At 36.1% G+C, this 15,080-nt stretch overlaps 5 protein-coding genes across 5 annotated transcripts; 2 read left to right on the top strand and 3 right to left on the bottom strand.

Moving 5' to 3' along the window:
- Positions 1-492: 492 nt before the first annotated feature.
- Positions 493-6,179, top strand: LOC128893983 (protein roadkill). Its single transcript, XM_054155343.1, has 7 exons — positions 493-523; positions 576-756; positions 1,307-1,458; positions 1,876-2,003; positions 2,091-2,268; positions 2,535-2,856; positions 3,220-6,179. Exons 1-7 carry the CDS (start codon positions 493-495, stop codon positions 3,362-3,364), a joined length of 1,137 nt encoding a protein of 378 aa, XP_054011318.1. The 3' UTR covers positions 3,365-6,179.
- A 335-nt stretch (positions 6,180-6,514) lies between these two features.
- LOC128890925 (uncharacterized) lies at positions 6,515-8,071 on the bottom strand. The gene is made up of 5 exons (XM_054149943.1): positions 7,835-8,071; positions 7,662-7,754; positions 7,478-7,580; positions 7,189-7,378; positions 6,515-6,671 (listed from the first exon to the last, which is right to left on the bottom strand). The coding sequence occupies exons 1-5, from the start codon at positions 7,863-7,865 to the stop codon at positions 6,567-6,569; spliced, it is 522 nt and encodes a 173-aa protein (XP_054005918.1). The 5' UTR covers positions 7,866-8,071; the 3' UTR covers positions 6,515-6,566.
- A 152-nt stretch (positions 8,072-8,223) lies between these two features.
- Positions 8,224-9,252, bottom strand: LOC128890947 (huntingtin-interacting protein K). The gene is made up of 3 exons (XM_054149993.1): positions 8,932-9,252; positions 8,565-8,672; positions 8,224-8,453 (listed from the first exon to the last, which is right to left on the bottom strand). The coding sequence occupies exons 1-3, from the start codon at positions 9,085-9,087 to the stop codon at positions 8,358-8,360; spliced, it is 360 nt and encodes a 119-aa protein (XP_054005968.1). The 5' UTR covers positions 9,088-9,252; the 3' UTR covers positions 8,224-8,357.
- A 419-nt stretch (positions 9,253-9,671) lies between these two features.
- Positions 9,672-12,020, top strand: LOC128890815 (transcription initiation protein SPT3 homolog). The gene is made up of 5 exons (XM_054149707.1): positions 9,672-10,070; positions 10,218-10,448; positions 10,526-10,840; positions 10,916-11,103; positions 11,194-12,020. Exons 1-5 carry the CDS (start codon positions 9,995-9,997, stop codon positions 11,329-11,331), a joined length of 948 nt encoding a protein of 315 aa, XP_054005682.1. The 5' UTR covers positions 9,672-9,994; the 3' UTR covers positions 11,332-12,020.
- LOC128890691 (WD repeat-containing protein 91) lies at positions 11,982-14,761 on the bottom strand. Its single transcript, XM_054149403.1, has 8 exons — positions 14,542-14,761; positions 14,046-14,310; positions 13,865-13,980; positions 13,523-13,710; positions 13,127-13,445; positions 12,939-13,060; positions 12,201-12,855; positions 11,982-12,137 (listed from the first exon to the last, which is right to left on the bottom strand). Exons 1-8 carry the CDS (start codon positions 14,659-14,661, stop codon positions 11,988-11,990), a joined length of 1,935 nt encoding a protein of 644 aa, XP_054005378.1. The 5' UTR covers positions 14,662-14,761; the 3' UTR covers positions 11,982-11,987.
- Positions 14,762-15,080: the final 319 nt, after the last annotated feature.

Below are 15,080 nucleotides of genomic sequence, written 5' to 3'. Positions count from 1 at the left end.
GCGCTCTGATTGGTCGGGGTTTTCGCTTAATATCTCCTTAACGAAGCGCCATCCGACATTTTTGCAAAGGAAATTGTTGTTCAGAATCGTCTCAGCTACCCCCCGTTTCCGGCTCCTCCCCGACTTTTGGGACACCCTGTATACCTATCTGTGGATCTGCGCGCCATGTTTAATTTTATCCAACAGGTTTTAAAATATCTTTCAGGATATGCATTTACGACTTACGTTAATGTGAAAAGCATACGGAGAGTACACATCCATTAATTAATAAAATAATATTACTAACTCGTTTCGAGTAGACGCATACAGCTAATTAATTTCCATCGTAAATGCGTAAAATCTGCGATATACTTTTTGCCAAACATAGAATTCGTTTGTCGTCAACGTATAATCCTCGAGCGTTTGATAATAATCTCTTTCGTGAAACTACGAGTTATAGGTTTTTATTTGTTGGATTGTCGAGTATCGACGTGTTGAAATATTCGAGACCGGATGCCACCAGGAGGAAATTTCTCTGATAACCGTTCCCGCCGAATAAACGTTTCGCGTAGCCCTTAGCGTGTAGATAAATTAAGCTAATTTCCACGGGACACACTCTGACGTGGTGTTGCATTTGAAGGTCTTATGTGCACAGGTGAAGGTGGTTAAGTTCAGCTACATGTGGACGATAAATAACTTCAGCTTTTGCCGGGAGGAAATGGGAGAAGTGTTAAAGTCGTCCACTTTCTCAGCAGGGGCCAACGATAAATTAAAATGGTAAGATCCGGTTGATTAAACCCGTTTGTCAGCGAACCTAATCGCGTTGAAGGGACGAGAGTACCTTTCACGAATTCATTAGAATCCTCGCTCGCGAATCTTTGCATTGCATACGAATTTTATAAACTATTTTTCACGTTTAAACTCACAATTAATTAATTTCATTTGTATTAACATTCTATTGAATTATTCCTACGGTAAAAATATTGCCTCGATACAACTATTCGACATTTTTTTTTTTTTAAACTACTTTTAACACAATATTTACACGTAGTATATTTTTTTTTTTGTATAAAAAAAATTGCAGAAAAATAGTTTTGCGTTATTTTTCTTTTCCTATCTAGAATTAATTCAAGTATCAAATGCTCGTTTAATAATGAGGAGGTGATTTAATATTGATACACTGTTCCGTGATACGAAACTTCGTTATACACCTTCTTGCGAGCAGTAAAGTAATAAAAGAACCGGGAGAGTAAACGATGTACGTGGATCTCGAAGCGCGGTCCTCGCGGACCGACATGAAATTCACATTACCGGTAATTGGTTCTAGGTGCCTAAGAGTGAATCCTAAGGGTCTGGACGAGGAGAGCAAAGACTACCTGTCTCTGTATCTCCTTCTCGTTTCGTGCAACAAATCAGAAGTCAGAGCAAAGTTCAAATTTTCTATTCTTAATGCCAAAAGAGAAGAAACCAAAGCAATGGGTAAGTTTAACATTAACCGTAACCATACAATCTATTTTCAAGATTCTCGTTGACCATTGTGCTGATAATCACATAAATATCTATTTCTTATATATACAATCTATTAGTTATATATACAATAACATTTTTAAAATAATAGAAATTTCGTATCCATTACAAAGAGAGAAGAGAGGGCTTTGAAAATTTTAGAAAGCAATTTACTCGACCTAACAAATTTAACTAAAAACAAACTCCTACGCTCGTATATTTTTTGTTCCACGCCTTAGAATTTCCTCGAAAGATTCAAAAGGGATAGGAAGCAGCGTTGATAGATTAAACCGTTAAAATCGAGTGCTTGCGCGCCCGGGCATTGCACGGGGGTAAAAGCGTTTCCGTGTCGGTCATGGGTAATAAAGCGTCTGAATTTTCTGCTTGCAGAGAGCCAACGTGCTTACAGGTTCGTCCAAGGTAAAGATTGGGGCTTCAAGAAGTTCATCAGGAGAGACTTCCTCTTGGACGAGGCGAACGGACTCCTGCCCGACGATAAACTCACGATATTCTGTGAGGTATATACCTTTGTATGTTAATTGTTTAATACTCGTCTTTGCTAGCCGGTACCTGGACGAGATTTATAACGCTTGGAAACGTTTCAGGTCAGCGTGGTGGCGGACAGCGTGAACATTTCTGGACAGAGCAACACTATACAATTCAAAGTCCCGGAATGCCGGCTGCCCGACGACCTGGGGTTACTATTCGAAAACCAAAAATTCAGCGACGTCACGCTAACGGTCTGCGGGAGGGAATTTCAGGCGCACAAAGCCATACTTGCGGGTAAGTTCGCGAATCAAACGTAAATCGTGATGCGACCGAAACAGAAGCGATTCTTTGTTTAAATATAAGTCGATAACGTAGAGTGTACTTCTTACCTACAACTGTTAGTTTTCGAGATAATTGAATAAGACAACTATAAAAAGATGACCACGAGCCATACTCTCCTTAAATACAAATAATCGTTTTCTTCCTTTTCGATCGCACTACGAAACCTCAAATACCTCAAATATTCACAAAGTGACTGACCGTTTGATTTCGTTATCCAGCACGAAGTCCGGTCTTCTCGGCGATGTTCGAGCACGAGATGGAGGAGAGGAAACAGAACCGCGTGGACATCACCGACGTGGACCACGAGGTTTTAAGGGAAATGCTGCGATTCATTTACACGGGAAAGGCGGCGAATCTGGAAAAAATGGCGGACGATTTGCTGGCGGCGGCGGATAAATACGCGTTAGAGAGGCTGAAGGTAATGTGCGAGGAAGCACTGTGCACGAGTTTAGCCATCGAGAACGCAGCCGATATCCTCATTCTTGCTGATCTTCATAGCGCTGATCAACTCAAGGCGCAAGCCATAGACTTCATTAATACGTAAGTTTTCGTTTTGGAGACGGAGGGACGCGGATAGCCTAGAAAATGTTCGAACTCGAGCGGAAAATAATTTTGTTCATTGTGGTATAAAATTTGATGTCGTAATTCGACAAATACGAATAAAATGTAATGCCTTCGTTTGCTTTATCAGTGATTATTCTACCAATAATTGAAATATTACACTTAACCCTTTTATAGACCGTCATCCAAAGGACGCAACCTAATTTTTAATAGAAAATTACTGATGAAACAAATAGAACCGCTAAATTTGATTCTCTGTGTCTCTGTGTGGGGTTCGAACGAAAAACCACTGGAAGAATTGTATTTTGAAGTTGCACGTTTTTTTTTTTTTTTTTGTTTCAGACACGCGACAGACGTGATGGACACGGCAGGTTTCAAGTCGATGGTGAACTCTCATCCGCATCTCATAGCGGAAGCGTTTCGAGCATTGGCCACCCAACAGATACCACCTATCGGACCGCCCAGGAAACGAGTGAAACAGAGCTGAAAACAGTCACCGTTAACTCCGGGCACGACCTCCACATCGCCCCCGCCTATTTTGCATCCCTCATGACTTTTTGTGTACAGTGATACGAGTAGTGTTCTAAATAAATGTTTCCTAGTGCGCCATCCTCTGGTCCACTCGAAAGGAACTGCGTCGAAGGGACTATCTCATGGTTTTCATGCTGGTGTTAGTGGTTCACGGGGAAGGGCAACCGGTTCGGCCAGTTCGGAGCAAGAAGAAAGCATAGATTGTGCTCAGGGAGAGAGATTCTCTTGTAATTCAGTGAGTCGTCGACATTGGAGGAGAAGTGTCTATCACAGAACGTAGTGGGGAACACGACGGGTGTGAGGGGAAAAATTAAGATGATAATGATAATGAATTGTTGGAACCAGGGTTTGGACAACGGGACACGACATGGTACTCTTTTTGCATTGTGCGTGTGTTTTCATTCTACAATGCCACTGAATTGTCAGCGATTTGTCAATGCGCATCGTTAGGGTCACTCATGGATTTGCTTTCGTTTCTACCACAAGAGGATAATCTGGAATCGCTAAACCATCCGTATTGAAAGATATAAAAGCAGCCAGTGGACCAAGGCGAGATTGAAACTCGCTGAAATTGCTACAACATACATATTACACGTACACGAAGCGCATACACACAGATATACACGTACATAAACACACAGAGAGAGACACAATGCACGAAGGAAGTTGTGATAGACGTCGGCCAGACGATTAAAACATTTTGTTCCTTTGTCGAAAAAGAAAAAAAAAAAATGAAACGGATCAAACGATGTCCCACGCTTGTTCGTTGTGCAACGAGCAAGAGAAAAGTTAGATACTATGTTTACTACCGATAGTGATTTTTAGTTATATAAAAACAAGGAAATGATGAACGTCAAACTCTTCCGGAATGGAGAAAATGATTCTAGTTAGTGTTTTTTATGATCTCTTTCTCTCAACATGTACGACTACTACTATGATTACTATTAATGCTACGCAATCTGTGCCCCGTATTTTTGTATATTTTTTGTCTGCAGATACCGCCCTACGTCCCCCTCCCTCTAATGCGGCCTTTTTCTCTCCCCCCCCCCCTTTATCACTAGGCACAGTTTGTTTTGTTTTCTCGAGTATTGCATAGTAGAAGAAGTGATAGATTCGAATTATTATTATTATTATTATTATTATTATATTATTATTATTGTATTAAATTTAGGGTTGTCCATAATTTATCGAATTTTATGTTGATTATTATTGAAATGTCTATCGTACTTGTGCGCAGGATACATGTATTAATTAGAGATGTTACGAGAGCCGCATTAAATGAGTCGATGGCACGTTATTAGAAAGAAAATAATGGGGCGAATCACGAAAATGAGAACAAACAAAAAAAAAAAAAACGAGAGATGATGGATGAATCTAAGAAGTTGTATAAATAAAAGTTAGTCAATTATATAGAACGAAAAAATATTAATCGTTTTTTATGTAATTAATTAATGAATTGCGAATTCGTGTGGTCAATGATCTGAATTATGGGCAACCAAGAAGGCAAACAATAATCATCATTTAGTACTGTACTGGCTTCCTGATCCTGCGACCTAGCTTTACCGAATGTTTTAAATATGAGAAATACCATACCATTACAGGAGTAATGATATTGACGATTTAATGCCATACATGTTCTGTGATAAGACCACTGTAATTACCGCAATTGTATCACAACCTTTCTAGAACTTCTGACGATCCTGGCAGCCAGTGAATTTATCTTTTAAGAAACGGTCGCTAATCCGGACAGTCCCAAATCTAGCGTCCCTTTCGATTTTAAGATTTTTACTGTACATATCTACTGTATTTTATAAGAACTGAACCGAATGGAACCATACTTTTATGAAGGGTACAATAACCAACTATAATTTATTCTATTTTACAGACTGTGCTAAACTCATGTTCCTTGAAACACTAGCAATGCTTTAAGTAAATGTAATATGTAATAACAGACAAATTAATACGATTAGAACGTATTTGTGTCCCACTGATCTCGACATGTTACGTGCATTTCGTCGTTACCACGGCGCGAATGTGTTTCTATCGAGATTAAGTGATAAAGGAAACAACAACAAAAAAATGGATCCTATGAGAAACATAGTTAGGGAACGATTTTCCACCGTTTTTTACACGATGTTTATTTCAGTCATAGATCGTTAGAGCTTAATCGAAACGATAGAATACGTGGGGGAAAATAAATAGCAAAAAATAAATGTAAGCGATTTAAGGAACAGATTTTGGCCGTGCTCGCTCAGATTTTAAAATTTGAACAGATGAAGAAACAAAAAAAAAAGAAAAGAAAATCTACGTCCATTCTACCCATTCTATCTTTGGGACTGTGCGGCGAATATCTCATGAAACTCGTAATGTTGAATGTCTTTTTCCTAAAAAAAAAAAAAGAAAAAAAGTCGAAACTAATATTAATCTGTACGACAGTTCGAAAAAATATTAGATGCAATTCTTTGAACCAATTTGCATGAGCGTATGACTGGATAATTTGATAAACTAAGTACAAGTAAGACAAGTGTTACCTCATCATGAAAATCAGCATGTTCGTGTCGCGCTAGCTACTACTGCGTTGCTGTCTGATACACACTTCCGTTGTATATTGCATTTAAACTCGAAAGCTTTTTGTAACGAATAGTTCAGCAGTGGTAGCTTCTCGAAGTACACGGCTGCTGTTCATCGAACCCAGCTCATACAAACGTTCATTTTTCCATTTACTTTAAGTCATTGCACCACATCAAATAAATGACATTTTCATTATATAATCATGAGAACTTTTACGTGATTTTCATTATCCCTGATTAAAAATAAAAAAAAAAAAAACATACGACTAAGATATTTCAAGTCTCTACTAGTTTCTTCAGGGCTCTTGATATGTCGATGTATCAGTGTAGACTTAACTTTATCATAATCCAAACCTACCTCCATCTAACTTCATTCAGGGGTAGCTACAACATTAGGTTATCGCACTGATGTATCAGCGTGTCCTTTAACCCTTGAAGAAGCTTCCTACACTTAGTATCAATCGTTAAAATCTTCTACCTCAAGGCAAACTTTAAAATTCCTTTAATCGAGGTAAAGAAACAATAGTTCATTTGGCTAATATTAAAATTAAATTTATTTATACAATATCACTCAGTAATTACAACATATCAAACATGATGCGCAACTGAAAAGCCTGGATTAGTTGGTTGACATACTCTGTCCTCTGGTTTTGGAGTTTCTGAATATACTGGTGGAGCTTCAGGGACAACTATCTGAAAAAATATCTATACAGTTATACCAAGTTTTTTCAGCTATTTTTAGAGAAAACATGACTTTTTCTCTTGTGTTATATATTCTTATCGGTAAAACAATTCCATATAGCTATGCTATATGACAATTAAAGGGAAGGGATACTGTGCTTAACCAATCGCATTCTGTTCAAACAATAGAAATCTATACAAAGATAGGCATTTTATTCGAACAATAAACAACAGATAAAAATCGTGATTCACCCGAAATGTTTATCCAATTGAACGATTATTCGAATAAGCTTCTATTCGTTTCACGTGGAGTATAATTGATATTGCAATTTTTTTTTCACATAAAAGCGTATTACAAGTTTATTGTTTATTTATTATATTCGTAAAACTGAGGCCACACGCCACATGACATATTTTACGATACAGATTTATCTGTCACCAGCTGGTAGGACAATAAAAGATAATACGAATAACGCTCAATGTACGTTATTCGTAATTTTAATTACTTGAAGGTAGAAATTCAACGTACTCTGTTAGAAGACAGTCCATAAAGAGGAGGAACACTGCAAGCTTCGTTGTACGATGGTGGTGTATCCCTTAATTCACTTGATTCTACAATCGTGAAGCATCGCATCGAATCATAGTCTACATTCGCACAGGTGCGTGTACTTTGGCATACGCTATGCTCGTTATAACTTAACTCAGATGCCCTGCAAATACTGTTTAACGATATTTACATTACTTCGTAAAATTAGTAGCCGCATATCTTGTTTTCTTTTTCATTTGAAAGAACAATCAGTCACGGATGAAACGCTTACCTGCTGCATACTTTGCAGTACATTACAATTGCAAAAAAAATACCGCACACAAATAAGAAAAATATAATCGTTTGTGCAATCGACATCGAGTAATCTCTTGTCACTACAAAAGAAAAATTTGACCTTTTTTGTACATGAAAAATTGTTGGTAGTTAGAGAAGTAAATGTAATGGTTTGATCTTACTATATTTCTCAGTTCTAGATGGATCTATAACATAAATTTCAGTCTCATTGTGTTGATAATCGTTTGAATTCTGAAGCAATGAAGTATTCAGTTCTGTAAATATAAAGAACATTGTGTTTAGCGTGTCACAAACACTAAGAATGTACAACAAGGTAAGAGTTGTCATATTTTACCTGAAGTAATTATTGCACTCACTGTGATCATGATAAATAATTGCACAACACGGATTTGTTACATACAAAAATTGACGAGGTGATGTAAAAGAACATTGATAATACCACGGTACTATCACTCGAGCACAACGGACGCGAAGTCAATAATTCGTGCGTGAAGATCAATCCTCGCAAACAGATAAACATATTGGTTTAAAGTGAAACGTTCAATGCTCTTACACGTATGATTACAATCTTATCTCAAGGAAACTTCCTGATAACATGGATAATCAGTGTTTAATACGTTTACGTTGTATTTTAAATATCCCTCAATTCCTTGTTACATAAAAAACCATTTTCGTTAAAGAACCGTTAGGTATTTGCATCAACAGGTAGAATAACAAAAGACATACAGAATCACTTAGAATATATTTTGTAATATATATGAATAAATATTAATAACCCAAAGTCAACAATTCCTAAGACCGTATAATGTACAATATAATTGAGATTTTGGTAAGTGTTTAGAGTTCATGCTGTACAGTTAATTCGTTAATGTAATTAATGCTTCAACAACGTCCCCTCTGTGTTCCCTGAGTGTTTGTTCCGCTACACTTCGACTTATTTCCATTTCTTTCATCTAAAAAGAAAATAGATAATCTAATAATCTCTTACCAGAGTGTAAAACTTGTAGAAAGTAATGAGTTTTGTTTACATAAGAATAACTAACAGTAATCATACTCTGACTTACAATGAGATCAACATCTTGTTTATTAATAGGAACTTTTTGCAATTCCTTTTCTCGTGCTTTCTTTTCCGCGGCCTCCTTATTCCTCCGATCGCCAATTATGCTCAACGCCTAAAATAAATGAATTTATTGTAATAAATAAATCGTATAGTTTGTACACAACTGTGTACACCGTTTGGAGGTTACGTTTTACAAGTTGTAAGTTCTTTTTGGTAAGTATAACGTGAATATTAAATCGCGTATAGAAGAAATTAAGAAATATATATAGTAAAATTTTAAAGTATGAATATATATTTTGAATAAAATTAAATTGAATGTTGTTATTGACAATTGTAAACACGTGGAGTATCGAATAGCATAAAACACTCACGCATGAGAATCCGTCAGACGAAGATATTTCTCTTTCCTCTGCGTAATCTGTGACTTTTTCTAAATCAGCAGCACCGCTGTCATATTTCGCTGCCTTTTTCTGTGATTTCTCTTGCTGAACTTCATCGGAATCACCATTTACATCGTTATCCGCCATTTTTCCCTCTTTTTTATAACACGATTCTCGAGGTATTAGAGCTGGTATTAGATAACTTCAGATTGAAACGATGTGTTACTGTTTATTTATACATTTATTGACATTATTTAAATAATAGAATGGACATCGATTGTGTTGGATAAGCAGGACGTTAACGCTAAAAAACGAAACAGAAAAATCAGGATCATACTTGGAAGCTATTTATTACAAGTTAAAAATGGAATTACTCCATTACATTTAAGGAAACTTAAAGGAGAATCTGCTATTGTTGTCATTATGTCGGTTGTTCAATTGAGAAATTAATATTTGAATGTATGAAAACATTTTTTATTTTACGTTGGATTCCAAAAACCCAACCTACTGCCAACGGTAGATGGCGCCATTTGTTTCATTTATTAAAAAAATAAAGAATTAAGGGTTGAAAAATGATTCTCATCCGTATTTTAATTTTGCAATGCTTGTTCTGTTGTTTGTTTTTGGATATATAACGCTTTATTTATTTTATAAAAGTAAAGAATGGCGCCATCTAGCGTTGACAGTGAGAACTATTCGAGGACAAACTTGGGCGTTTTCCCGATAGAGGAAATACCTTGAGAGGTATTCCAAAACAAACGAATAATCTTTTGTTGTAAGAGTCAAACACATAGCTTCCCTTATAAACTCCTTTTATTGTTTATACAAAATATGCAGTGCTATTAAAATAGACAAGATCTTTTGCAACATCTTGTATTTGATTAAACTGAATGTAATGATCAATGACATTTATTATATGACATGTGTAACACCTTAACCTGAAGAATTGCACACGTTTGACACTCGTCACCTGTCATTGTTTGTTTGTGGAATGTTTTCCGATGTGTTTATCCTATTATTTTAAAGCAAGGTTAAATAACTAGTTCTCTCAACAATGACCGAATCATCATTTTCAAAGTCGACGAATGATTCTCAATTTGCTCGAAGCGAATCTATGAATTACACTACAGGTATTTACAACATTAAACTTTAACAATAAATTTTGCAATACTGTAAGCCCTTCAATCATTGATTAATTGACTAAAAACCATTAGAAAAATTAAAATTCTATTTCGTATAAATATAAATATGTACAATGTAAATGTGATTGTTTACAGAAATTCGTCAAATGATGCATGGATTCGGGGACAGTAGCGATCCGTTAATCGAATCTGCAAAAATTGTGGAAGAAGTTGTTTTACAGCAAATGAGAACAATCGTGAAGAAGGCATGCGAAGTTTCTTATAGACGTGAGAATTCAAAGAAGGGCTCCTGTATTAATGCAGAAGACTTAATCTTTTTATTGCGCAAGGATAAAGTAAAGTTACAGCGGGTGCTGAGATATATAGGCAAGTAAACAGTACACATATTAAAATCCTACAAACACAAAGCTTCATTAATATTCTATACCTCCTTTGTTTTACAGAATTGAAAGAGTATAAGTCCTCCTTGCACAGAGCAATAGAAAGCGATCTACCCGAGGATATTATGAACAATGAACATCTAGAAGGAGCCAAACATAAAGGACCATATCATTCGTTTCTCAGCCAGATTGACAATACCGGCGAACTTCTCGAAGATACATCCACTGTGGATGAAGTCAAGCAACAGAGATGCATCCGTGCTGAAATCATGACGCGTTCCATGGACGAAGCCAGATACTTAAAATTTAGTAAAGCACGTAATGCATCTTTCGCGAACAAAAATCGACACAAATTCAGCGACTGGCTCTTACCAGACAGTAAGTATTACAATAATAAGCTATTACTTTATAGTTACAGTTTTGAATATTAATACGATTTTCCAAATCTTTCAGGCGATGTAACAATATCGAAACAAGGGTATACAATTTTAGGATATTTAGCATACGAAGTGGTAGCGCAAATTGTAGATTTAGCGTTGTTAGTCAGACAAGACCAAAATAAGATCTACGGAGATTCTATAGATCGACTCAGACTTAGTTACGTAAATCCGTGTACTTATAAACCATATTATCACGGCAAGGTTTGTATTATTTTTTTAGCGCTAGAAAAATAAGTTAAAGTATTTTAAATAGAAAAGTAGAGGAACACTTATGTTTATTTTGTTCGTTAGGTTGCTGTAACAAAACCGATAACACCTGCAGAAATAATCGAAGCTCTCAGGCGGTACTGGTCTCCGCAATTAGATATGACTGGGCCATTCAATCGTTGGTCGCTGAGAAAACCACATTTAAAGCTCCTTTGCTGTTAACTTCTAGAAGAATTAATTTCGTAACACAAACAAGACATATACATATATTTTATTACCTCCTACCAAGAAGATCAAATCTGTAATGTTTTACCAGTATTTTACGCTAAAAATATTTAGCGGATATTTTAAAATTGACCAATGTTTATTGACATGTTCATGTACCTCTTACAAGTATAACTTAGGTTTCTAATCTTAGGTTTACGCATGACCACTACTACACAAATTAGTATAATTTTATTTTTTTACAAAATTTTCCAGTCATGTGATCTGTTCATACCGTGACATTTATAGATATCGTGTGTATCCCTTTTTTTTTTTTATACAAGTACAGTTACAGTATTTTCCGTGTATTTTACAATTCATAGTCCCTGATTCGAATTTATAAGATAAGATTATAATACAATTGGCTTTGTTATAATGATACGTTTATATTCATTGTACTTTTCATAAAATACTCGGATCCTCCCCTTAATTTAACGATATTACGAACGTATCACTTTCATGGAGTATCGTAAGATCCCTTCGTTTAGTACGACTCTAAAACCCTTTCTTAAAGTAAAATATGCTAAGTTATTTAGTATCTACAAATTTGAGCTAATCTTATGAACTGTATCGTCGTTTTATGAATTCACGCAGATACTAATTTTACTCCTGTATCATGGTGAAAGCAACGTGGATACTCGTACTTTCCCTTCAGCGCCACCCGTTATACAAGTCCCAGATTGATTGGCAGTAGACCAGTCGCAACACAGCGTACCTTTGTGTCCTCCTAATTCTAAGACTTTCGCCTGCGTGCCAGGTGGCATCTAAGTAAAATTTCGATGTTATTTTAAAAATGACTAGCTCTTAAGAAAGTTCTGCATACGTACTTTGTATATGTTTCCTCCAGTTTGTGTACAGAGCAGCATGTAATTGCCGCTTTGGTCGAAAGTGAACAATTTTCCATGGACAGTATTTTTCTCCACTTTAATCTTTGTTTCCCATAAAATCTTCCCAGAATGATTCAAACTCCTCTGACACAGTTTCCCGTCTTCGCTTTGCGTGCAAATGTTCGTGTAATCATTGATAAGTTCTATATCGATCACTGGACTCGAGTGACAACTGATATTATCAATAATTTCGTTCCGTCTCAAGTCATGTATTAAAATATTCCCATTACTTAATCCGGTAATAAGCAGTTGTCCATTGTGATTAAAAGCGGAACACAGAGCAGTTACGTTTTGCTCCATTGGCAATGTTCTTTCCAATTTTCTCGTTTTTATATCGTACAATAGCAGTCTCCCTTCGTTCGAGTCTGATACGGAACACACGAACGTGGATTCTGCAGGGTTACAGAGCAAAGTAATGATACGAGAATTTTCGTGTTGAATATCCCACAGAGTTTTACAATCGCGGGTATCGTGTAACTGAATCAAGCCATTGTTGTCACCGTGCAAAAAATAACGTTCATTTTTCGATATCCAATCTAATGCTGTTATGGCTTTGTTTGAGTTTGCTGTGGCAGAGTTGTATGTAGTAACAGTCCTATTCAACATAAGACAATTAGATTAACGCAAACTGTATTAAACAAACGTGTGTATTATGATATAAATATTTGAAATAATTACTTTGGCGATGGTATCGGAGTCCACACTTTGATGATGCCATCTGCATCGCCTGTAGCGACGTACGAACCGCTTGCATTACTTTTACATTGTATTATCGATGTTTTATGCTCCGTGTACTCTTCCTACAAATTGTTTCTTGTTACGTGAAATATGTAAAACATCCGCTATGCAATTAAATATTCTTTCACCTGGCTGAGGAGAATGTAAGTGGAATCGATCTTATCTTTGGCTTTGCGTTCAGCCACCGCGTCGATAGACGAATCCCTTTTCCTAGAGCTAGTTAATCTTGAATCACAGCTAATGCTTCTTTTGCTAACAGTTTCGGACTTACTGATGGAACTTAATTTTCCTTTCGTGTTCGTTCTCTTCGAAGATGACGCCATTTCAGGTTCTGCGATTTTTTTTACGTTTGTTGCGGACTTTCTGTTTAAAATTGGACTAGAACCACCGCCTATATTTCTTATAAGGTTCCTTAGGGTTTTGGGGTTTTCTAATAAGGGAGATTCTCTGTTGAAATAGTGAAAACAGAGCGTTAGCAAATATGGAAATATATACTTTTTTCTAATAATAAATAGAATACTTACTGTGCTATAATATAAAAATCATCCATAATCGGTGGATGTTGAGGAGCTGGTCCTGGATTTACATCCATTACATTATCTATTTTAATGGAGTCGCTTAAACGCTGTCTCAGCACTTCGTTTTCTTCTTGCAATCGTTTTAACTTGTTTGTATCCTCGTCTATCGTGAGCAGTGTTGGTAGTGGCATGCACTGTAACATTACAATATTAATAATTAAATTATTCAACAGTTTTTTGCCATAGTTTCATGGCAACAATCACAACTGGCAATCGAGATTTCTATACGATATTAAAACGATAAAGTTTGTAACGTGAGACTCAGAGTCTAAAATACCTTTCACCTACTTGAAAAATAGTAGCAAGGAAATTGTGTAGAGACAGTAACATAGTGTCCTGCCACTGTCTACTAAAGTGTACAGAGTATGCTGGATTGTCTTCAGGATTTTTAACAAATGGCAATGCTGTAACACAGGAAATACAATGTTAATATGTATTAATTCCTAAACATTTACTCAATACAACCTACCAAACCATTCTTTCCATTCTGAATGCCCTTGCAATTCGGGTGTCATTTTTGTGAAAAACTCTTGAATCCGATCCTGCTTGTTGTTCAAGGCTGCATTTACCAAATACATCTTCAAAACAGCATTCTCCAGTTTACGGACAGCTGGAGCAAAGTGACTTTCCAATCGAGAAAACATTCTTGTGTCTAAATGTCCCCATAGTTCCCTCAAGGATGTCAAGTCATAACTGTACACATACTGCATCAGCTGATCAACAATTTTGTCAACCTGATAAGAGACAAACAAATATTTTCACTAAGAGAATATTAAATGGGCTTCATTGTAACAACAGAGATAATAACAAAGCTGTAAATAATGTAAACATTATTGTTTTTAAAGTTGATAATGGGATAGTATTAGATGATTTTCTTATAACGATATTTTTCTTGACAGACAAGTTCGTGAAACATTGTTGTTTGTATATATTGTTCTTTGTATCGCGCTTTCTTTCATCCTTACCCTGAAGCCTTTCTCTTTCTCAGCTTTTAAGTCGTTATCGAAAGTTTTCAAGGTTTGGCTGAAACCTCTGAAGAGCAAGTATTCTTTGACCAGTTCGTCCACATACTGGATATGAGACATTTTCCCTCGATTCTCTTCAAAATATCGACTCTCTCCTTAAATTGAGAGCCGTATGTTGTCATCCTTTGGCCATTTTGATCCACACTGAATTTGCATCTAAAGCGAGTTTTCCTGTTATCATCTGACAGACAATGTTGCCAACATGAACGTGTCCCGCGATTCTTTCAAATAACAGTGGTTCTGTCCCAACTGTGCTAGTCAAAACAAAACTCAAATACAAAAAATATTAATAACGATATATTTTCTATAATAAAATTCTTAAATTATTATTTGATTATGATATGTAATAAGAAATAGTAGTAATTAATACAATTACAGTTGCAATTAGTTCTTCACGTATCATTTTATCGAACATAGTCGTTGTGCAATCCAATACGCGGCAACTTCGAGATGAAAACCGAACTAACAAAACGGTCAGT

This window comes from Hylaeus anthracinus, unplaced genomic scaffold, assembly GCF_026225885.1.
Source record: "Hylaeus anthracinus isolate JK02 unplaced genomic scaffold, UHH_iyHylAnth1.0_haploid 0, whole genome shotgun sequence".
Lineage (NCBI taxonomy): Eukaryota > Metazoa > Arthropoda > Insecta > Hymenoptera > Colletidae > Hylaeus > Hylaeus anthracinus.
Note: the sequence above shows the minus strand (reverse complement) of the source record. Positions and strands in the feature narration are given on the sequence as shown.

Bases quoted from the DNA above. Each gene is read 5' to 3' on its own strand.
- LOC128893983 (XM_054155343.1), top strand. From the start codon at position 493: ATGCCACCAGGAGGAAATTTCTCTGATAACC. The intron at 1,459-1,875 runs GTAAGTTTAACA...TTCTGCTTGCAG, and splicing joins AGAAGAAACCAAAGCAATGG to AGAGCCAACGTGCTTACAGG. The intron at 2,269-2,534 runs GTAAGTTCGCGA...TTCGTTATCCAG, and splicing joins GCACAAAGCCATACTTGCGG to CACGAAGTCCGGTCTTCTCG.
- LOC128890925 (XM_054149943.1), bottom strand. From the start codon at position 7,865: ATGATCACAGTGAGTGCAATAATTACTTCAG. The intron at 7,581-7,661 runs GTAAGATCAAAC...TTTCTTTTGTAG, and splicing joins ATCTAGAACTGAGAAATATA to TGACAAGAGATTACTCGATG. The intron at 7,379-7,477 runs GTAAGCGTTTCA...ATCGTTAAACAG, and splicing joins TACTGCAAAGTATGCAGCAG to TATTTGCAGGGCATCTGAGT.
- LOC128890947 (XM_054149993.1), bottom strand. From the start codon at position 9,087: ATGGCGGATAACGATGTAAATGGTGATTCCGATGAAGTTCAGCAAGAG. The intron at 8,673-8,931 runs GTGAGTGTTTTA...CATTTATTTTAG, and splicing joins CGTCTGACGGATTCTCATGC to GCGTTGAGCATAATTGGCGA. The intron at 8,454-8,564 runs GTAAGTCAGAGT...TTTTCTTTTTAG, and splicing joins AACAAGATGTTGATCTCATT to ATGAAAGAAATGGAAATAAG.
- LOC128890815 (XM_054149707.1), top strand. From the start codon at position 9,995: ATGACCGAATCATCATTTTCAAAGTCGACGAATGATTCTCAATTTGCT. The intron at 10,071-10,217 runs GTATTTACAACA...GATTGTTTACAG, and splicing joins ATCTATGAATTACACTACAG to AAATTCGTCAAATGATGCAT. The intron at 11,104-11,193 runs GTTTGTATTATT...TTTGTTCGTTAG, and splicing joins AACCATATTATCACGGCAAG to GTTGCTGTAACAAAACCGAT.
- LOC128890691 (XM_054149403.1), bottom strand. From the start codon at position 14,661: ATGTCTCATATCCAGTATGTGGACGAACTGGTCAAAGAATACTTGCTC. The intron at 14,311-14,541 runs GTAAGGATGAAA...GTCTCTTATCAG, and splicing joins AGAAAGAGAAAGGCTTCAGG to GTTGACAAAATTGTTGATCA. The intron at 13,981-14,045 runs GTAGGTTGTATT...CCTGTGTTACAG, and splicing joins AGAATGGAAAGAATGGTTTG to CATTGCCATTTGTTAAAAAT.